A 23,852-nucleotide genomic window follows, 5' to 3' on the forward strand; every position below is an offset into this window, starting at 1 on the left:
CAACTTTATCTGAATAAGGACCTTCTGATGATCCCCCTTTTAGGGTGAAACAGGCTGTAGTGTAGAGGCTTTAGAAAGTAATAACTATATTTGATGTAATTTGCTCTGCTTGGCATTGACCACTTTTTGTACTATGTTAATAGTATTTATTGTTTAGATATATTTTCGAGCGTAGTGCACAAGCGCTTTCTCCAGTGTTCTATGAACCGTTAGTTCAAGAACTTGCAAGAGAGCAGATTAGCCATTTTGTTGTTTTTTATTGTAATTTATCTTGGAACCTAGATTTTAAAATTTTCCAACCTTTGATAGATGTAAAACTGCTTCTCGAAAATGCAAAGATTGAATTTGAATTTAAAGACTCGCTTCACACAATTCTGCTAACGAAGCCTCGAATTGCCAGCATTTGTCAAGAACCCAACCCACAGTCTACACCCAAGAAAGATGTTCCAAGTAACAAGAAAGATATGCCGGCATCAACCCCCCAACAGAGTCGTACTCCTCGTTCGAAAGTCCGGAGTTACCCAGATCTTCAAGTTTATAATGATCCGCAAGGTAAGATGTACAACCCGAGAGTGGTTTTCACGACTCATTTTGATCATAGACTACTACTACATGAGATTTTCTGTGGTTTATTATGCATCTGCATTAAATGTCAAAGCTGTAGATAGAGATAGAGTGTTAATCATTAATTTAACCGCTCGATATATTCTTACTCCTTTTTCTACTTTTGAATGCATATTTTCAAAAAGCCAACACACTCCGTAAACAAGATATTATGTATACGACAGAGGTGGCCATTAAATGTGTTGACGCTGATGCGCTACTATCGCCTTCCATTTCGGTAAAATGTTTTTTGAACAATGATGTTACAATTGGCGGAATTACTTCATAACAATGGATTAACATAATAGTGGAGTGTCACGATTTCTTTCTATCTCTTACCAGGAAAAAGACTTGGAAAGGTTCAATGACGTAGTTTAATGGGTCAAACCGAAAAGCAGTCAATTAAATATCGAATGGTTCTGCTAGCGAAATGATAATCTAACTTCTTGAGGGACTTTAACGAACGGCTTCTCAAATAACTCTAATTTCGAACACAATTTATATCAGCACCAATTCTCATCTACTTGTATTCGATTACTTCAACTCTCAATCAACAATAATTCCTGCACCAACTATCAATCCACAACTCATAACACAACTCCCATAATCATTTCGTCATAATACAACTCCCATCATCACATAATCAACTCAATAATAATCATTACGCAAACTACACCACTATTTATAGAAAGTTTTTTTGGTCTAGTAACATCGAGAAGGTTACGTAATGTCACATTGTTCTGTCAAGTTACAATAAATGTCAACAAGCAGAAGCTTAAAGAAGTCTAAAGAATGTCACGTAGGAGTAGAGGACTCTTACATAATAAATATTTCGCAATCGGACGTTTACTGATAAACAACCTTATGACGTCATGACAAACGACGCTCAGAAATTACGAAAAACAACAGAACATTCCAGAATTGCATGCTTACAGACGATTCTAGAAATACGTTACATAATACAGATTTCTCATACAAAGGTTACTTCAGGTCATAACCGATAATAACACACCGCACCAGAATTCCATAATGAAAACAGCACATTCTGTCAAGACGCAGAGTAGCCCGACGCGACGCCTTACACATTGATTGTGACATACGCCCCCCCTTAGAATATTGTTGCAAACAATATAACAACACAATCAATACAAAACATATTACAAAACAATTAATTACTCAATAAATCAATTTTCATAAGTCCATCGTTGCATGATCTACCAACGATAGCTTTTCTCAAAACAATAGTCACGTTTTCGGCGAAAGTCTCCAACGTCCTCAACATCTTCAGTGCATCGGCGAGCGAGATGACCCATCTTCCTACATCGGAAACACCCCCTCTCCAGACAGTCCTTGGCGAGATGACCTTCTTTATGACAGTTGTAGCAAGCCTTTTCATCAAAAGGGCAGCTCCTGGCTATGTGTCCAATCTCCCCACATCGGTAGCAGTGGTTGTCACGGCAACGTCTGTTTTCCGAATGTCCGCCGTCAGCAACGCACTCCCTGGCGAAGTGTCCGCGTCTACCGCATCTATAGCAAACCCCAAATGGTCGTCGCCTGCCTCTTCCCCTCGGTTCCTCGCGCTCATTGTATCCATGACCGTGAGATCGTCGCTGATTATTATCTGCAGAACAATCTCGAGCAAAGTGACCATTCTTGCCACAAGAATAACAAGTAACTTCAGAATTTCTCTCAATAACATTTCCGATTATAAGATCAACTAAAGAATTTTGTAAACATAACGCTTTCACAGTCCCACTACAATATGGAGTTTCGATATATATCTTCGCTAACGGTCCTTGGATTGAAGTGTTATTTATCGACATCACAATTCCAGTTTTTCCCGTTAACTGACTGTCTTTAACCAAATCTCTCCTCACCATTATACCCGTAGAACCAGAATCACGTAAAACTTTTACCTTTTTGTTTCCAACTTTTCCATTCACTATAGGTAGGTAATCTTCAGGTATTATTTTTTCGCAAACATCTTCATCCGGTCTCTCCTCCTCAAGCGCTGGTTCATGAATCATTAACGCACAACCGCATCGATAAACGTCCGTGTCTTTATCTTTTCCAGACTGATTGGATAGGAAAAACGACTTGTCCTTGCATTCCTTCGCTTCGTGTCCTTGCCTATTGCAACGATTGCACCACTTCCTCGATTCCTGATGATTTCTGTTAGTCTTCTTCCGGCAGTTAACAGCCTTATGACCTAAGCCATTACAATTAAAACAACGCACATCTCTTGGAACAGCACCTCCTTCAAAATTATTTGCTTGCTCCTCGTCATTATCGAATGACAACATCTCTTCGGTCGACAACTTCTCATCATGGGCAACTAAATACTGTTCCGCCACACTGGCTATTTCTTCTAGAATCTTTGGACTTTTCTCCATTAAATAAACAGACAGATCTTTTGAACATGAATCTGTGAATTGTTCCTTAACTATAAGGTTTGCCAATCCGTCCAATGATTGATCGGCCCCCGAAAGTTCAAACCATTTTAACAAAAGGTTTCTTAAACGTTCAATAAATTGACCTGGGCTTTTTAGTCTGGGAGCCTACGACAGAAGATTTCACCCCATAAGGTACAAAAGGTTTGACCCCTTGAAGTTACTGGGGTCAACCATGTCACTCACAAAAAGTATGGAAGATTGACCGCGCCGGGTGGATCTGGTCCCTAGAGCCCCCTAAAAAGCCCAAAAAGGGGGTTAATTTCACCCCATAAGGTACATGGACCAAACTTGGTGAAAACGAAGTTCTATGTCAGGACATCACAAAAATATCAAATCTAACAATATTTTCGAGTGGAAAAATGATGTAAGACCCCCCCGAAAGTGACCCCCCGGGGGGTTAATTTCACCCCATAAGGTACATGGACCAAAGTTGGTCAAAACGAAGTCATATGTCAGGACATCACAAAAATATCAAATCTAACAATATTTTCGGGTGGAAAGGTGATGTAAGATGTCTTCAAAGTGACTTCCCTTAATGTGACCCCCTCGGAAGGTTTATTTCACCCCATAAAGTACATGGACCAAACTTGGTCAAAATGAAGTCTTATGTCAGGACATCACAAAAATATCAAATCTAACAATATTTTCGAGTGGAAAGGTGATGTAAGATGACTTCAAAGTGACTTCCCTTAATGTGACCCCCTCGGAAGGTGTATTTCACCCCATAAAGTACATGGACCAAACTTGGTCAAAACGAAGTCTTATGTCAGGACATCACAAAAATATCAAATCTAACAATAGTTTTGGGAGGAAAGATGATGTAAGACTCCCCCAAAGTGACCCCCCAGGAGATTAATTGCACCCCATAAGGTAGGCTACTTGGACTAAAGTAGGTTAAATCAAAGTCTTATTTCACGGCATAACAAAAATATCAAATCTAACAATATTTTCGGGTGGAAAGGTGATGTAAGATGTCATCAAAGTAACCCTAAGTGGGTTTATTTCACCATAGAGTACATGGACCAAACGTGGTCAAAACGAAGTCTTACAGGACACCACAAAATATCAAATCTAACAATACTCTCAGTTTGGAAGATGATGAAAGACCTACCCAAAAGTGAATCTCCTCCTATAATTTAATTTACTTCATCCCTTACTCGAACCAACCTTAGTGTAACGGAAGTGTTATGCCAGGACAGTACCAATGGATTAAATCTAAAAATATTTTTATATAGGTTTTGGTGAAATACATTCACAAGCTGTCCCATGATGCATGAAATGGAACTATAGCCTACTTTACAAAAAGTTTTTGTATAAATCATGTTCAGTCAATCGAAAAACGGCAACAGGACATGACAATACATGGCTTTGTAACACCAAAAACAGAAAGTACATGAGAAGCATGTAGGCTACAGTAGCCAGAAAATTGATCGAAGCTCTTGATACGACCACTAAATGTTGAATTAATCGAACAACTGACTATCCAAATCAAAACGTTTCGAAGTGAATCATTTGGAACGTTAATTCAGGCAGTCATGAACATTTTCCAGCTGCTACAATAAATAACCCAATAAACCCAATGTAGTAAATTTTTGTTTAATGCCATTTGCTTCATGTCTCTAATCAGTTATTGTAACTGTTCATTCATAAACAGAGATTGTTTGTGTAAATGTAAACGGTCGTTTCTTTATTATTCATTGTCACTGCTGTCGCTTTTACTTTCTTCGTCTTATTCTTCGTCTTATTTGGATAGTCAGTTGTTTAATTACCGTAAGTCAACATTAATGGTCGTATCAAGATCTTGGATCAATTTTCTGGCTACTGTAGCCACGGGCGCCGATCCCTATAGGACAGTGGGGACATGTCCCCACCATCTTTTTACATGTCCCCATCATCTTTTTACAATATTTTTGTAACGTAAAAGGGAAAATATTACCCGAATGTCACAATTTTACCAGTCAAACGTTTAAAATATATTGAAAGGAGGGGACAACATTTTTGTTTTATGCGAGGAAGCCCCAACCGTAGTAGAAATGTTTTATTAGGCAGAGAAACCCTGGTGTAACTCGCAAATTGTATTTAATTTGGTTACGCCAGGGCCACACAGTGCAGAGTTTTAGAATTACTTTGAAAGAGTCGTACAAGCATGTAGTGCAGTAAGTGTAGCTTGTGTTACTTTTGTATAAGAAAAAAGCTATTTTTTCAGTTATTATTACATTGAGGTTAAGAGCTGCTGAAATGTCTTTACCGGTTTGGCAAAAAATTGTATATAGGAAAATCAGCAGTTGGAAGGCTGGCAGGCAGCTTTTTTTCAATTGAAAAAACTCTTACCCTACCCAATTTTTAAAAGACGTCACGTTCCAAATCGTCTTCAGTATGGACATGGCCATGGTCAACCTCCTAAACTTCAAGATCGCTCGGTCAGAGTATTTTGCAGTCATTGACAGCTCGCAGCAAAATCTTACTGACTATTTCAAGTCGACCGATCTTGAGCACTACAAAATTCTACAAGAATCACTCTTTAGTGGAAAGCTACAATCACATTTGGTAGACGATTATCTTCAGTTCTTTGCCACAGAGTCCCTTGCACAAGATTTTCGAATGATATTCAAGAAGATACCATCCGCTGTTCGGCAAATGTTTCCGCAAGTGGAACTTTTGCTCATATCACCAGCCCGCTCGTGTTCAGCTGAACGCTCATTTTCAACTTTGCGATGTATCAAAACTTTGTTACGATCTACCATGACACAGAAACGGCCAAATCATGCAATGGTCTGCTATGTGCACAATAAAGTTTTGAATTCGATCAACCTTCATTACAAGCCAAGGATCAACCAAGGACTTCGTTTTTAATTCGCCGGAGACTCGTTGCCGAGTTGCAGTGTTTGGACTTCTGCTGTCCAATGCTGACACTGACAATTAAAATACATCGCATTAGACTTGTAGCCTATCTACTGTAGGCCTATTTGTTTGTTTGTTGAACAGACCCCAATCTTTCAGCTCGCTTCGCTCGTCTGCCCTTTCTTTCCTAGTAAATGTCCCCACCAATCTTAGAGAGCGATCGGCGCCCATGACTGTAGCCTATATGCTTCTTATGTACTTTCTGTTTTTGGTGTTACAAAGCCATGTATTGTCGTGTCCTGTTGCCGTTTTTCGATTGACTGAATATGATTTATACAAAAACTTTTTGTAAAGTAAGCTATAGTTCCATTTCATGCATCATGGGACAGCTTTTGAATGTATTTCACCAAAACCTATATAAAAATATGTTTAGATTTAATCCATTGGTACTGTCCTGGCATAGCACTTCCGTTACACCAAGGTTGGTTCGAGTAAGGGATGAAGTAAATTAAACTATAGGAGGAGATTCACTTTTGGGTAGGTCTTTCATCATCTTCCCAACTGAGAGTATTGTTAGATTTGATATTTTGTGGTGTCCTAGGACCTATAAGACTTCGTTTTGACCACGTTTGGTCCATGTACTCTATGATGAAATAAACCCACTTAGGGTTACTTTGATGACATCTTACATCACCTTTCCACCCGAAAATATTGTTAGATTTGGTATTTTTGTTATGCCGTGAAATAAGACTTCGATTTAACCTACTTTAGTCCATGTAGCCTACCTTATGGGGTGCAATTAACCTCCTGGGGGGTCACTTTGGGGGAGTCTTACATCATCTTTCCTCCCAAAACTATTGTTAGATTTGATATTTTTGTGATGTCCTGACATAAGACTTCGTTTTGACCAAGTTTGGTCCATGTACTTTATGGGGTGAAATACACCTTCCGAGGGGGTCACATTATGGGAAGTCACTTTGAAGTCATCTTACATCACCTTTCCACTCGAAAATATTGTTAGATTTGATATTTTTGTGATGTCCAGACATAAGACTTCATTTTGACCAAGTTTGGTCCATGTACTTTATGGGGTGAAATAAACCTTCCGAGGGGGTCACATTAAAGGAAGTCACTTTGAAGGCATCTTACATCACCTTTCCACCCGAAAATATTGTTAGATTTGATATTTTTGTGATGTCCTGACATAAGACTTCGTTTTGACCAACTTTGGTCCATGTACCTTATGGGGTGAAATTAACCCCCCGGGGGGTCACTTTCGGGGGGGTCTTACATCACCTTTCCACTCAAAAATATTGTTAGATTTGACATTTTTGTGATGTCCTGACATAGAACTTCGTTTTCACCAAGTTTGGTCTATGTATCTTATGGGGTGAAATTAACCCCCTTTTTGGGCTTTTTAGGGGGCTCTAGCGTCCAGATCCACCCGGTGCGGTCAATCTTCCATACTTTTTGTGAGTGACATGGTTGACCCCAGTAACTTCAAGGGGTCAAACCTTTTGTACCTTATGGGGTGAAATCTTCTGTCGTAGGCTCTCGGTCTATTTGTGTTGTTCAGGCTTTGCCTCACGGAATCTTTGACGGTATCCATGCTCGGTAAAATTGTATCGCTTTAACAGAGCTAACTTCAATCTGTCGTAGTTCATGGCCTCTTCTTGCGAAAGTCTTGAATATACATCAAGAGCTTGTCCCGATAATAACATGCTTAGCTGGGTAGCCCACGTCGGCTTCTCCAATTTGGCTATTGTAGCATATCTTTCAAATCTTAACAAATAACTATCCAACTCATCTTTTTGTTCAACAAATGATGGCAAATCTGGACGTCTAACTTGCGCCACAATAGCATCTCGAGCATTATCATTAGTAGAATTATATCGCTCACCAATGTCCAGCTTTTGTCTTTCTAAATCAAGTCTTATCTTTTCCAATTCATATTGCGCCCTTCTTTCTTCAGCTTCTGCTTCGCGTTGTGCTTGCTTCTCTTCTGCTTCGCGCTGCGCCCGCTTCTCTTCAGCTTCAAGTTGTGCTCGCTTCTCTTCAGCTTCGACTTTACGCTGTGCTCGTTTTTCTTCAGCTTCAAGTTCTGCTTTCCTTATTTCACGAGCAGCTCTTCTATCTTCTCTTTCGTCAGCTTCTCGCTGAGCTTTTTGGGCCATTATCTTGTGATACTCTTCCATCACAAACTGAGACTTTTCATTGTCACTCAGCCCCAATCGTTCAGCCATGCTCCGTAAGTCTTCAATCATCTCGTGCTGGACGGTATCCGCCATTTTGACAGCTTGTTGTTAATTTATTATCCTTTCAATAAATCTTTCAGTATTCTATGGGTTTTTTTCGGTTTTTCCCGGACGAGCCCCCAGAATGTCACGATTTCTTTCTATCTCTTACCAGGAAAAAGACTTGGAAAGGTTCAATGACGTAGTTTAATGGGTCAAACCGAAAAGCAGTCAATTAAATGTCGAATGGTACTGCTAGCGAAATGATAATCTAACTTCTTGAGGGACTTTAACGAACGGCTTCTCAAATAACTCTAATTTCGAACACAATTTATATCAGCACCAATTCTCATCTACTTGTATTCGATTACTTCAACTCTCAATCAACAATAATTCCTGCACCAACTACCAATTCACAACTCATAACACAACTCCCATAATCAACTCGTCATAATACAACTCCCATCATCACATAATCAACTCAATAATAATCATTACGCAAACTACACCACTATTTATAGAAAGTTGTTTCGGTCTAGTAACATCGAGAAGGTTACGTAATGTCACATTGTTCTGTCAAGTTACAATAAATGTCAACAAGCAGAAGTCTAAAGAATGTCACGTAGGAGTAGAGGACTCTTACATACAGTAGAATTCGCCTATAACGGCACCTCTAGGGGATTGCAAAAACTGACGTTATAGCCGAATTGACGTTATAGACGAACTAACGCAAACTATTCCAAAACTGTCTTTTGATTAAAGAAAGAGGTGTATAATCCAGTCAGGTTTAGTAGTACTGTGTACCACCAAACTGACAAAAGTCAAGCAGAAAATACAGCAAACAAAGAGCTTCAGAGATCTCTTTTGACAACTGTACTGTGTATGTAACACTGCTGCTTCTAGTTTATACAGTACTGCACGTACAACTGCTGCTTTGAGTTGTTTAAAGGTCAGCTGTAGAGCTGCTTTTTACACGTGACAGTTTTTCATGCGGGAAAAAAGTTAATTCAGTTAATTGAAGTCCCTGCTGCGAACGACGCAGCAAAATAAAGGGAAGAAATTTTGCAAGCAGCAGCGCTAACTGGATTAAAAGACTGTGGTTAGCGTTGCTGTGGTTAGCGTTGTCAACGGCAGCAGTGGCCGAGTGGTTAGCGCTAGAGCTCGACCGATATATCGGTCAGCCGATATGTATCGGCCGATATCAGGTGTAGCCGATATATCGTATCGGCTATTTTTCGCCGATAAACATCGGCCAGCAAAAGCACACTCAAAACCATCCATGCATGCCTTTAGAAGAAACACAAGTTTCTCAAACGTGATACATAGCACAAACAATTGCTGTGAGAATATAATTTCCCGCCTATTCTAGTGCGAGCATCTAGAAAATGTTAATACTGTATCCCTTAGCTTCAATTCAAGCAGGAAAAATTTCGGGTTTTACGTTGCTTCAACGATTGATGACATTGAATCAGTGTAACAAAGGTGAATTTTTTGCTAAGAATCGTTGGGAGTGCGGGTGTACTTCTACACTAACCACGCACAGCTTATTTCAAGTCTTACGTCACAATGCCTGGCTTTGATCTCCGAGTGATATTGATAAGGCAAGATTCGTTACAAAATGAGATCATACGAGTAGGCTATCGCAGCAAGATGCCGCAAAATTTGTCAAGTTTTGGTATTACAGTAAGAAAGAAAAGGTCCAGGGAAAATTAACTTTTGTTCACATGACACGCAAAAATAAACCCGAAGAAAAAATCCTAGTGAAACTTTGCACAGAAGAAAATAGTAGCGTCATTGTAGAAGTTGCAAAAATAAATAAAAAATCCTGGTGAAACTTTGCACAGAAGAAAATAGTAGCGTCATTGTAGAAGTTGCAAAAATAAACCCAAAGAAAAAAGCCTAGTGAAACTTTGCACAGAAGAAAATAGTAGCGTCATTATAGAAGTTTTCCGATTCGTGCCCAGAGCATTGTGACGCAAGAAGCCACACGACCTCTTTCGGTGGAAGTTATGCGGCGTAATTAAGCAAGCAACCACCTGCGCCGAGTCCCGGGCGGGTGGGCCGCGCCCGCCGGACATTTCAGGAATTAGAAAAAAAAGTAATTCAATTTAAGTCCAAAAATTTCTGTAACCATCTGCCACCTTCTAATACTAGCCTACTTACCTTATTCGCAAGGTTTTGTCGCCATATGATAGGCCCTACTAGACGTACTAATTAAGCGATTAGTTTTCGTCAATTATTGCCATGTTACATTCATGCAACGTTAAACAACGTTGATTCGTCGTTAAACGAGCAAAAGTGTCCAGCCGCGCTGTTTGTCTCCACTCTGCCACTCGTAAGCCCAGTGCTATAAATCAAGTAAATTGCGCAAACCTGTGAGGAACTAATTCATTCGCAGCAAAAGTCTGACCGCAATTTCCACTGCTGTTACATCGTTTTAACATCGCCAGATGTTAAATCGGTGTAAAAACTGTAGCATTGTTCTTCAAAGGAGTAATTTTCTCTCAAACGACGTCATCAATTAACTCTGCTGCTAAAATGCTCTATGTTGTCGTCTCAACCATCACAGTTGCGTCTGTTACGTCACTGATATTAAACTGTGCACTACTGAACAGTGCACACGTGTTGGTTTGGCCGGATGAAACCGTTGGTTGTCACTCATTAGTTGCAATTCAACTCCTTCGTTAACTGTTCTATTGTAGATTCAATGTAAGCTCGGTTCAATAGCGCAGTTTATCGCTAGATATTTGCAATTTATAGTAGTAGGAACTAGGAAGCCTAGATCTTGGACCTTGGTGGCAGGAAAACAACAGTGGAGTTCTACATTATTATTGGTGATCACGACGTGACGTGACAGTATGTGTTCGCCCGCCCAGCTATTTTGAAAACTCGGCGCCTATGACAGCAACCAATGCATAAACTTTCTTGGACTGGTTTGTTGCTTAATAACCTTGTTGGGAACAAATTTTTCGTAATTGATATATATCGATATCGGCCTAAAAATTTCATAAATATCGGTATCGGTATCGGCCTGAAAACGTGATATCGGTCGAGCTCTAGTTAGCGCGTTGGGCTCGCAGTCGAGAGCCTGCATGTTCGACTCCAGCCACCCGCACTTGCTGTTGTTTCTCCGGGCAAGAAACTTTACCATAATTGCCTCTACCCAGTGATCGATTTCGAGTAATGGGTAGTACCTAATTTAAGTCATAAGTAGAGTAGACAACCGGAAACAGACATTACCGTCGGCTGCAGCGTGGGTCAGGTGTACGTCGGAAGGCGTACACCGATGCATAGCGCTCAAGTCCGCTTTCCCGCAATGCAGGATAGAGATATGAAAAACAAACAAACAAACTGACCGTTCGTGGTGAAGGTGATGGCTTAAAGTGACGCTATAAACGAACAAAAGACGTCTGGGGACCAATAAAGGGTGCTGTTACATGCGAATTGACGTTATAGGCGATGCTGTTGTAGCCGAACTACAATGTACGTAAAAGATAGGAATTCTGCCGGGACCGAGCGAAATGTGACGTAATAGGCGAATTGACGTTATAAACGAAGCCGTTATAGGCGAATTCTACTGTAATAAATATTTCGCAATCGGATATTTACTGATAAACAACCTTATGACGTCATGACAAACGACGCTCAAAAATTACGAAAAACAACAGAACATTCCAGAATTGCATGCTTACAGACGATTCTAGAAATACGTTACATAATACAGATTTCTCATACAAAGGTTACTTCAGGTCATAACCGATAATAACACACCGCACCAGAATTCCATAATGAAAACAGCACATTCTGTCAAGACGCAGAGTAGCCCGACGCGACGCCTTACACATTGATTGTGACATGGAGTTTGGTTGATATTTTATTTTTTTGTTAGTTATAGTACCGGTATCTGCGCTACTTATTGTGCTTTAATTTGGCATATATAGTTGATAAAACACCTGTGGCTAAAACGAAAATTGTGTACATGAAGTACTATTAACGATGGAATAATCAGTTTACTGTGACAATTTTGCACACATAGGCAGACAGTGTGACTGCAGAGATTAACTCGACCAGACGTATTCACTATTCACTTCAGTCTTCACTAGTTTATCACTTTCTGCTGCATCAAAAATCAATCCATTACTGCTAAAATTATAATCCAAACTCCTCTATTTCAATATGTGCGTTTGCTTTAAGGCAAAGAAAAAGAAGATGCCAACGTCACACAAACCAACGTAAGGCAACAGCAACGTAGCCTTTACGTTACTCGAATACCAAACCACATGTATAATGAGAATGTACTTCGTGAGCATTTTGAAAGGTAAGCTGTTTGTTTCTAGAAGCAAATTTATAATTCAGACTCAACGTTAGAAACAAAGCTTATGATTCTTGTAAAGTTTTTCCACTCCACGCTTTATTTATGGTTCACTCTTAACTAGCCGTACTGATAGATCGGTCTTCAAAGCTTCTTATCACATGTTGTGCGGCTGGAACAAATAGTTCCCGATCTCGTTTTGGGCTGCTTGTTTACCGTCTTGCATTGCGGGCTCTGGTCAAAATGTTACCTCCAGTGCATCACTAGTTATCATTCACATGTTTGAAGAACCTGAAGTGAAGCAGGAGATGAGGTTCATGGCTAAAAGAGAGAGTAATATGACTTGTTTGTTTGGACGTTTTACCAATGGTGCTTGGTCCCAGACTTTTAGTCACTATAGGCGTTATAAGAAATGTAAATTTCGTGCAGTAGCACTAGCAGATCCAAGGGGCGATCGGGGTGATCGCCTTAAACACAGAAAAGTAACTCTATTCACGATGTATTTGCAAGGTCGGATTAATATGGACACATACACATCATTGTATTTTGTTAAAATCGCCCCCACCCTGAGGCCACTCGCCTGATCCGATCCTGATTTGGTGAGACTGCACTGATGAATAAATGTGATGATGTACTAGTATTAAAACCGACGAAACCGACGACTCCGTATCGTGGGAGTAAAGCCAGAAGAAGAAAAACAAGTGTCATGAGGAGTAATGAAAAAATGAATCTAGAAAGTTACCATCGTAGCATTGCGACTTTGGACCTACGGCACAGTAGGCCTACTCTGAGATAATGTAGCCCAGCGCGATGGTGGCAGTGAGCACATCGTCAACTCCGCCCCCTCAACTTGAGTTATCGGTTTCCTTTTCTTTTCAGATTTGGTTCTGTTGCTCGAGTTATTGTTCCTCGTGGACGGTCTACCCGATATGCAATAGTTTCCTATGGTGACCATGTAAGTCGATTGGAGATTTTTTGTGTTTGATATAAATAGAAAAAGATTACACATAATGACGATACAATTACACATAATGTTGGTTTCATTGTCAATTTGCAGTGCCGGGAAGACTTGTCGTTTTTCGTGGTAAATCGTTTGTTTTTGTAGTTTTGCTAGAAATTTAGCAAAACGTTCTACCGCTTTGTCATGTCACTTTGTCAATGTTTAATCACTTTCTTGCAGAAGTCAGCGGTAAGAGCTCTCCAGCTGGCTGCTGATATCAGACCTTGCCCCACTAACTTGCGATTAGCTTGGGACTCCAAAGAAGGTATACAGAGTACTAAAGGAATGTCAACATTAAAAAAGATTCAGACGTAAAATTGCACCGCTTCATATGACATTGCTTCTAACTGCTTAGCCAAACATAAATTTAATGTGTGTAACAGTGTATATATATTTTTTAATTTGAGAAGTTTAAGCACTTTTTAAAACTTGTATGGAACCGCAGCTTTACACGCACAAATTACTCGAACGACGTAAACGTATCACTCTAAACCAACTGTTCTTGTTCACTGACGGTTTGCTACTATTCGGGGAATCCATTTCGGAGAAGCCGATTCGGAGAACGCCTTTTTCGTAGAATTGTAAAATTCCACAGTGGCATCTGTTTATGCAAAAAAAAAAAAAGCTTATAATAGTGCTTAGCCGAGTAAAGTATCAGCGAAAAAGTCTCAACCAAAGAAGAAAAAGAATTATCAAATGGCATTTCATGATTAACCATAGAGGTTAATTAAACAAACTCTCAGCCAAAAAAGAAAGCAGTGGTGAAACAGCGTTTGATGTTTATAACAGAAAATATGTTTCATCTTTTCTTTGCGTTGTTCTTTTCTGAGTGAACGCAAAAACACGATATCAATCCACGGATTTTTGTAAACATAATTTTTTAACGGATTTTTTGTTTGTTCTGTCGGGCGCGAGAATTGGCCGCTGGGAAGCAGCTCTGGTAGGCCATGTGCTTGGTCTCCGGAAAAATAAACAAGCTTAGAGTAGCTTAGTTAGGCCTACAACCTACATCGAATCCGATTCGATATATTTCCGCCATAGGAAATGAAGAAAACGCATAATAAAGTCAATGTTTTGTTTGCGGCAGCAAGTTATAGCCTCCCCAATAAAACGTACATTTTTTTGCTGTTGTACACTGTGTATATTTATTTTTTGTCGGAATGCAGAAGAAACGATATTATTGAAATAAAATACAGTGACATAACCAACTAAAGGAAAGGTGACAAAGCCGTAATGGTTTAAGTCATGCATGCAAAGATCCAATTCCAAATTGCCCATCCATACTTGTTACATGAATCATTACCACGGTCGACCTATCAGTGGAATCTGGCAATCGCTTCCTTAAAACGAAATACTGTTACAAATTAACTTTTTTGGCCCAGGCAAGCTTGTGGCTGGTGGACAGCTTTACAGAATCAGAAGGTAAATGTGTACCTACTCTCCGCATATGAAGAAAAAATTTGTTTCGATGTTCAATCAACCTCGTCTTGAGCTACTTGGTCTAGCACTCATACTTGTTACACTGTTACAGTCGCTTATGACAATAACAAAAATACAGCAACTTGAAAGCTATCTTGTACAGTTTGAGCTTCCAAAAAAATACTGATTTTGACCAAACATAGCGCTGGCTTGCAAATGATTGTTAGTTTGTCTTGTAAAAATTTCTTGTTACCAGTGTTATAGGTTAAGTTAATCGCCTAAACTTTTTATGGGTATGGAAAGGTAAACATAAAAACGGCCTACCTAAGTAATCCCTACAAATTCTCCGAATTGGTTTTCTCCAAAGAAGGTAATCTCGAAAATGGGATTTCTCCCAATTGGATTCGCCGAGTGTGATTTTCCGAAACAGCCATTCCAGTTTTCTGACCCCTTTCGGGGATCAGTGATTTCCTTATGTTGGGTACGATGACAAACTAATCAGGGTGGTATGGAGTAGGGCGAAAAGTATAGGCCTACAACCCCGACTGTTCGCTTCATGACTTGTCGACTCCGGCTTCGGTGTTACTGGTTTAAAGTTTACAAAGTGTGACTTTCTCTATTGTGCATTAGAGTAGTTTTATATTCTATGTTTTCCCAATGTTGGTGCTTTTACAAAGTCAATGATATTTCAGCTGATAGGTTAAAAGCCGATGTGTCCGGGGAAGGCCCTGCATCAAGACTTCTTCGAGAACATCCCCCACGTAGAGAGCGGAGAGATCGAAGTATGCCAAGCAGAGGTAAAGAAATCCATTTGCAACGTAACCGTATGCTGCTGTATGTCACCCCTCAGTCTGCAAACACGTCCTGGCTTGGAACTACCAGATACCAAACACAAATAATCTGCTTGTTAATGCAAAGATAAAATAAAGGGCTTTTATGAGGGCGCTTAGTTTGGTAATGTGGTCTATAGAGGCTTCTCCATTCAGGTTTGCTATATAATTGTTGTCATCATTATTATTATTTAGGTGACCCTGTTGGTTGGAAAAGTTATAATAAAGGATTAAAATAAACTACTGCACAGCAAATTATGTCAGTTGGTTTACTTGGAGCACACCAACAGCAATGTTTCTTTTTTTGACGTAAGCGCAGCTTCTAGTTTAAATTTTAAAGTGAGCTTTTCCATGCAAAGAATAAACTACCGATACTCAGCTTTTCATGTGCGTGCATCAGTTAACTCTATAAAGTAGATGAATGAAATACTGCTGTATGTAATTTTGGCTCTTTCATTTCTAGAAGTGTCTGTGGCTTCGTCAGAGCAGATTTCCTGGTCAACAATATGTCAGCGGAATAGCGACAATTTTCGTGGATCTGGGGGAAGGTGATGATTATTAGTTTTACTAAAGCAGGCTGTCTTTACATTTCTGACGATAAAAAGCAACTGCTGTCGAAAATAAAACAAGTTTCTATTAAAGTGATCATGTTTTAGATCAGAAAAACGGCAGCAGTTGTTTGTAAAATATATATAAGCAATCGGATACGTTTATTCAAGTTAAAAATGCTTTTCTTAGGACGATTTTGGTCCAAGGTATTCCTCATTACATTGACAATTACCAGCTGCGTTCTTACTTTGAAAACGACTACCTTTCCGGTGGGGGACCTGTGGTGGGGATGGCACCTTTGGTAGATGGTGTTTTGATCGAGTTCAAAGACAAAAGCAGTAAGTAAACATGCAGACTAATGAGATGATAATAAAACAATTGCCAATGCACTTCATCCCAATTGTGCATTCTAATTCTTTCGGCTGTACGTGCTGTCTACTGAATTCTAATAGAATTATCTGTAACTTTGTTTCATTCTTTTTTCTTTTTTTTTCCTTCACTGAACTTCTCTGTGTGATTTTAACATTTGCTAGCAATGTGTACATGTACAACTTTATAATCATACCATAAGATAAAATATTGTATATTCTAACATAATATGATAAGATACAATAGATCAATTTAATGTTTTTGTTTTGTACATACGCGGTATAAATGTTTGTTAAAAACAAACCCGGCAAGCACCAGTAGCAGAAACTTAATTTGCGCACGAAGGAAGGCAGCGCAAGACCGAGAAGTTATCTAAATTCTAAGTCACCCAGGCGTTTGAATATGTTGTGACCACTAAACATTACAATATTCAAAACAAAAGAAACTCGACAGCATCTGACTACATGGTGGGTAGACTACTATAAGATATTCCGATAGCTGGCCATGAAATTTCTAACGTTTAAATGCATATTTTAGTGAGAATGCGTATTTTTTCCCAGCTTTATCCAATTTGCCTTGATGATACTTTTGCCTTCCAGGTGTTGACAACGTATTGAAACAAGCGGAACATGTGATTGATTCAAATCCTTTACGAGTGTATCGAAAACCAATGCCGCTTTTGTGTAAAGACCGTTTTATTGTAAAGGTGACATATTTTTGTTTTAAAATGACTTACATATGACGTAATATTCTTCAGCATGTGAAAAAACATTGGTCTTCTCAGAAAGAGCTGCGTTATAGGTTCCGCATACCTGTGTTTCTGTTGGTTGCAGTTTCGCTTGTCGATAGTTTTTAATTGATGTCAAATGATATTCATTTTTTGAATGTTCAAGTAGAAACTCCTTTAATTGTTGTATTTTTAAAATTAAGGGAATGTTTACCAGCATTGCCGCGGTGAAAGGATTACTGGAATGCTGTGATCATACCACTAAGTTTACGGTTACTGAACATTTAGAGCCAAATTCTTTCTTCGTCAAATGCCCTCGTCCTTTGGGTAAGCAATAAACTTTGCGTTAGGTACTCAGCCATCAAAATTGGTTCTTTTTGATTGAGTTAACGTCTGCAGACGTTAACTCAATGTGAAAAGGACCAATTTCGTTGCTTAGTTACTTTGTGTATTGCGAATAGTCATAAAGTCAACGCATAGTTTTGAAACTCACTGTAGTTGACGAGATTTTACCAGAATTGTTCGGTAAATTAATCAAGTTTACAAACTTCTACACGCTTTTCTTCTCTAGCACTTCACTTAGCCATATCCAATGTTATAGTACGTAGATGTTGTACTCAATTAACGGTTCAGAATTCATTTAGAGAACAGTAGACATTTTTAAAGTTGAGTGCTGATCACAGAAATGTCACTTTTGTATTATAAAATGGAGTGTGTAGTATGCTCAACATTGTAGTCATCATCATCATTGATTGTTTATGGACTGTCTTTGCCTGCTCAAAGACTGTTAATTTAAAAACAAAAACAGACAAAATCGATACAAAAGTAATTGCTCTTTCTACCAAAATTAATACAATACATAATGAGACTTTTTGAACTACAGTACTGTATCACTGTTTGAACCACAATGCTGTACTAATATAAAATTGTATGTAAAATGGATGTTAAACTGTTAAATATAAAGCTGTGTGTTTATTTTATATTCGGCTTCTATCAAACAATAAAAAAACATTTTCTTTTCATGGACATCGTGACAAAGCATGCTTTTTGTTGCGAAATGTTTATTTTATCGTTTTGTAAATATTTCTCAATCAAATATGCTTTGTAGCCAACTTCTCTTAGTTTCATACTTCTGACTAAACCTGAGTTTATTTGCATTTTAACTTTACAGACATTAAAGGACTTGCCAATTTGATGGCAAGAGCACCACTTGACGTCAAAGCAACGGTAACTATACGCGTATCTAACTCAAATGTTTTTTTATTTTCGAAACAGAAAGTGGTATTTGGATAGTTTGGCTAACTAGTCTTCTAATAAACTCAGATATCCGCTGAATATCATCTGCTGTTCCGCAAAGACTTATTTGCTTAACACAATGGTCCTAAAAAGCGCATCTGATTTTATCTGAGTAAACCCCTGCCACTGTGACAATGACATTATTTTGAGGTTCTATCACTCAATAGAAATAAAGCAAAAAAAGAAAGAAAAATGATAGATAGTTTGTTGTTTCAAACACAAGAATCGTGCGTTAACTTACAAATACAGTAGTAGTCTGGGTGTATGTGTGTTGGCCGTTTGTCAGTTTCTACTCGAATGCCAAAGTTATGCTTTTCAAAAGAAACCCAAATATCACACTAAAACAAGTAAAAATGAGTAAAAATTGTGCTTGTTGTCATTATTAGGCTATGCCGTAACCTAACTTTAATTTTGTTGAATGTTTTTGGTGTTCCACAGTTTTTTTTAATTACAAAAGTGAACATTGCAATAGATGAAAACACATCCCTTTATACGCGAGAGAGGAAAACTGCGAAAAACGCAAAAAGTTTTACGGCTCACCTGGCAATGTTTCACGGCTAAGTGTGTTCATTGCACTGGAATTTGAGAGTTAATAGCCCTTCGGCCTTTGTATAGTATATGCTCTCGGATACGAAAATGCTCATTTGATACCAGATTGGTTTACAAATCTGGAGGGTTTGGCCACTAACGCAGGCCAAGAAACGCTTCTGCTTAGTTCCTAGAATACCTTGCAATGGAAAACTGCATTTGTACCGGCTTTTTGTAGCTGTGGAGTTTTGAACCGCCGTCGCTTAGCCTTGTAAATTGTTTGGGTTGTTATCAGTTGTGGAAGGTGTCGAGTTAAACATGATTTGAGATGTGTTATCATTGAGCGTCTTTAAGTGGAAAGATACCCGGAAAACGGCCAGGAGGAGCTCAAAGATTTTAATTTCTGCACAATCTTCAACCAAATGTCAAAACTCTCAAACACCTTATTAAAGTTTAACAAGGCGCACGAGATCTATTTAACTGAATCATCATAGTACGTCGAGGCAGGCGCGGATTTATGGGGGGGGGGCCCAGGGGGCCCGGGGCCCCCCCCGAAATTTTGTGAAAAATTGTATGTTTCCGCATCAAATGGTTTGATATGCTTCTAAACAGCTGATATTAGTCCCTCGGCATCACAATTGATGAAAATGGTTGTTTTAATGTCTATTTTCTAGCATATCGTATATGTCGTAGTATCATTGTTCATATCTGTTTAGCTTTTTCTTTCTTTTTAATTGATTTTCAAATTTTCTGCCCCCCCCCCGAAAAAAACTCTTAGATTCGCGCCTGCGTCGAGGACTGTGTCAGCTATGAAATCGACAGAAAGAAAGAGAAATCATAGGACGGCTATGCCGCGACTGACGGATCGCTTCAACAGAGCCTTCACGTCACACGATTCTTTGTTTTCAACACCCGAAATTAAGTTACGAATATTTATCTTTCGTTTCTTTGTTTTAGGTTCATGAACTCTGCCGAACAGACTGTGTGTTGGTTGAGGGGCTGGGTCGTGACGTCACCGACGACATGATCAAGCTACTTTTCATGAATCGAAAGAAAACAAATGGTGGTGATGTGACAGCCGTGAAAAGAAACATGGACCGTGATAGAGCGGTCGTATATTTCGCCAACTTTCGAGGTCCGTTGTTTACATTTTAAAATTTCAATATAGTTAATTGTTCAACTAGTGATATACTTGCTCATATTTTGATTCACAACTTTTTCTTGTAACTTTTCTTTAAACGTGTTTAATAATAATTTATTAAAAGTTAAACATCATTACTGAAAGCTTACAGAATAGTGTGCCTCTTAATCACCCAATCGTCCACCGTTGTTGATAATACCAAAAGCTTGCGTTAGATTACTGAGCAAAATGATAGATATATAAAATAAACCTGACTACTGTTGTGGGTATTGCATTTTCAATACGCAAAATAGTCGGCACAACGGCTGCGATGAAATCGCGAGTTGGCCTGGCACCGAAAAGATCTTTGGTATTGGCATATTTTGTTTTCTGGGTGGAAAATGTTTACATTAGATACTTGGTCAATATGAAAAGCCCAAAGTCCACAAAATTAATTAAGTTTGTTTCGTGACTGAATTTTTTCATTAGTTACTGATTTAACTTTAAACTTACTCCAAACACTGAAACAGACGCCGAAAACGTGGTGCAAAAGTCCAAGAAAGACCCCATCACAATTGGTGACAATGAAGTGAGCGTGTCATTATGTCACGGTGGCCTTGGCATGATGCTGAAGTATGGTCCGAACCGAAACGTAAACAAACCGAAACAAGCGCCGCGCGCTGCCCAGAAAAAGAAAGGTGCGTGTTTGCTCGTCTGTTTTGGCTCGTGCTTTCAAATTTTAGGTTTCATCTTTGTATTATTTTTCTTGGTAGTATCTGAACAGGACAAAAATTTCATTGTTTGTAGTAATTTAGAGAAGAGTAAGTTTTGACGCTGCATCTGTCATTGAAATGTTAATGATTATGTCTTAACAAAGCCATTCAAATATAGTTTTTTTTCAAGCAGTGAGCAACTTACTATTTTTGCAATTTGCATGTAACTGTTTTGGGCTTGTTACCTTATTTGGATTTACAATACGCATATGATCAATCGAAATCACTTGGCTCGCTAGTCACAGTTCGTGTTAAGCATTTCATGCCAATCAGGCTAACAATCAGTTGCTACAAATTGCTTGACTGTTGTCTGCAAAGCTGAGGGTTAAGAAGCCTCGCATGACGCTCGAAAGGGCGCCAGTTCGACACCGCGTAAAGAGAACGCGGTTGTGCATTTGCACTTAATGGCATGCCTAAAAGTGAACACGTGGATTGGCTTCTTTGCTTTCCTGTCTTCGTCTATTAATCTAGATTTTCAACGAATTAGCGTTAGCCTGGCTACGAAAAAAAAATAGAGTGATATATAATATTTCGTATAAACATCCCGGGGCAAGTCTTACTTAAACATGTACCATCATGCTTAGCTCCCCCGAAAGAGCAAGGGATTCACCTGTTCAATTACGTGCCCGAGTGCGATAACGACATCATCGAATACATTGTGAGGTCACAAGGTACTTACAAAGAATTGCGCAATAATATCAGCAATCTTGCGCATCTTGACTTTGAAAGTAAACCTCCCGCAGCACCAGGAACTTCGTTTCGTTGGGTGGCAAAGTTAAAGCCTGTTCCAAAAAAGGTGGGTTGTACATGCTTGAAACTGGCGTTAAAGTGACTTAATGGTTAAATTGAACTTGTTGATCAGCTCAGTTACCACAAAAAAGCGTTCCAGATCGACGTGGGACATTAAGTTTTGACAAATTTCTTGTACTTTGTCTATAAAATGATGATGTTACTGCGATTCTTCGAAAGCTTAAACCTGGTAGTTTTGCATCTGGTTCTGAATCACGCAGACCCAGAATTGTGCTGCTTCTATTTCTATCTTATTCTCGAACTGCAAAAGTTTTCTGTCAAAGCTCGATCTTTATTACTTCGTATACCTGAGACCTGAAGCAACTGGTGAGGGTCCAGGTGATGTCATCCAGGTTGACAGTAAGCTTGTTTCAGTTGTGCTTAACGCGTGGTCAGTTGCAAGCTATTTCATCTACTAGATGCCGCTTTATGAATTAAGCTATACTTTTAATGTACTACTGTATTTAGCTTTATAGGTCCATACTTGAACCATAGTCGCTTGAGTTTGTTGTTACTTTGTTAGCAGAGTCAGCACCGAGATGTTCACAATTTTCACTTTAGGAGCATGAATATTACATAACGTATCACAAGAAAAGAGATCACACGTCACTTTGTGTCATGGTCTGTGTTGAGCACAGGTTGGTTTTACCATGTGACTTTTCCGTTGCAGAGTATGGAAAAGAGTGTGCAGAATGACCAAGGCGTGTACGAAAGCTCATGTGCCAGCATACTTGTTGAGTTTTTCAGTAGATTTCAAACAGAATCTTGTCAGCTAAATGCTGACAAATTGAAGAGCATCCGTCGAGCGTATGTTTGGAACGATGAAGTTGATTTTATAAAAGCTGAAATCGAAGTAGCTCAGTCATACCCAGCTTTTGTCAGGTAACTATCGTATGTTGAAGCTGACAAAAAAACTAGCTCCAAGTCCTTCTATCTGGCTAACCACAAACTTTCTGCCTCACGACACTTGTCAGCAAAATGTATTTTTGACTATCGGCATGCTCTCAGTTGAACTATAGCAACAGAAACATGCTTGAACACTTTTTTGTTGTTTTTTTGAGTCGGTTTCGCTGTCTTATTCTCAGATGGAACACTTTGAGAGATGGCACAAAAGTGACTGGCTATCCTCATCACGTGTCCTCCATCATCGATTGGTTGAAACAATGTTGCGACCACAGCAGCGCCGACCAGCAATTTACTGAAAAGAAATTCCAGTAAGTCACAGCTTTTACGTAGTTCATAGAACTTGACACAACTTTAATCAAATTAAATTGCCAACATTGAAACTTTAGCATCCTCTTAAGCACGTTTTTTACTTTCTGCAACTTTGCAACATGGCTGATCTCAGAAGGTAGATGAAAATTATTTCGACAAAGTTGGCTTTTGTTTGGTAGATTTGGCTAAATACTTAATGACAGGCGTAAATGTGATTTGAATGGACTCCTTGCCTTCCCTTGCACTTAAAATCTTCACCCACGGGACGTAATTTTGGATACGACAAAAAGTAGTTTTGTAATTTTTATATAAAGTGTGTTTTTTAAAATTATGATTGAAAAGCGCAAACAAATGCACTGACGATATTGGACTAATTTTGAGTACGTTTTGGGCAGACTCTTACTCGAATGTGACATCATCAGTGACGTTGAAAAAGACTGCGGGTCAGTTCAAATCAAAGTCGATCGCGAATTTCGGAAGTTGACTTTCAAAGGGCGAACGGATGCTGTTGACAAAGCGAAGTCAGAAATAGGAAAAAAATTAACGGTTTGTTAATTGTTGTTGAACGACTAAATGCAAAGGTTAGATGTTTGTTAAAAGCTTCTTACTGCATTTTTTCTGCATTGCAAAGATTTAAATGAGAGCTGGTAAGTCTGATCAAAATATGTCACTTTAAGATCGTTCAAGCACCGACTCTACCTCTCAACTTTGACGATAGCGATGCAAATAATGGTTATGGAGTATGGAGTTTAGCCAAAAACATGTTATGTCAAAGGCCTTACAAAATGACACCG

The 23,852-nt window shown here is 39.0% G+C and overlaps 1 protein-coding gene across 1 annotated transcript in view; it reads left to right on the forward strand.

Moving 5' to 3' along the window:
• Positions 1 to 449: 449 nt before the first annotated feature.
• The window catches only part of LOC145772559 (protein mono-ADP-ribosyltransferase PARP14-like), a 49,805-nt gene continuing 26,402 nt past the window's right edge, over positions 450 to 23,852 (forward strand). The window contains exons 1-14 of the mRNA XM_082584421.1: positions 450 to 552; positions 12,326 to 12,449; positions 13,323 to 13,398; positions 13,624 to 13,708; positions 15,555 to 15,659; positions 16,156 to 16,240; positions 16,431 to 16,579; positions 17,210 to 17,316; positions 17,541 to 17,664; positions 18,509 to 18,564; positions 20,119 to 20,296; positions 20,812 to 20,979; positions 21,639 to 21,712; positions 22,646 to 22,725. Of these exons, the coding sequence (XP_082440547.1) occupies positions 465 to 552; positions 12,326 to 12,449; positions 13,323 to 13,398; positions 13,624 to 13,708; positions 15,555 to 15,659; positions 16,156 to 16,240; positions 16,431 to 16,579; positions 17,210 to 17,316; positions 17,541 to 17,664; positions 18,509 to 18,564; positions 20,119 to 20,296; positions 20,812 to 20,979; positions 21,639 to 21,712; positions 22,646 to 22,725 (1,499 nt within the window). The 5' untranslated portion in view covers positions 450 to 464. The remainder of the gene's footprint in view (positions 553 to 12,325; positions 12,450 to 13,322; positions 13,399 to 13,623; positions 13,709 to 15,554; positions 15,660 to 16,155; positions 16,241 to 16,430; positions 16,580 to 17,209; positions 17,317 to 17,540; positions 17,665 to 18,508; positions 18,565 to 20,118; positions 20,297 to 20,811; positions 20,980 to 21,638; positions 21,713 to 22,645; positions 22,726 to 23,852) is intronic.

This window comes from Aplidium turbinatum, chromosome 6 (genome assembly GCF_918807975.1).
Source record: "Aplidium turbinatum chromosome 6, kaAplTurb1.1, whole genome shotgun sequence".
Lineage (NCBI taxonomy): Eukaryota > Metazoa > Chordata > Ascidiacea > Aplousobranchia > Polyclinidae > Aplidium > Aplidium turbinatum.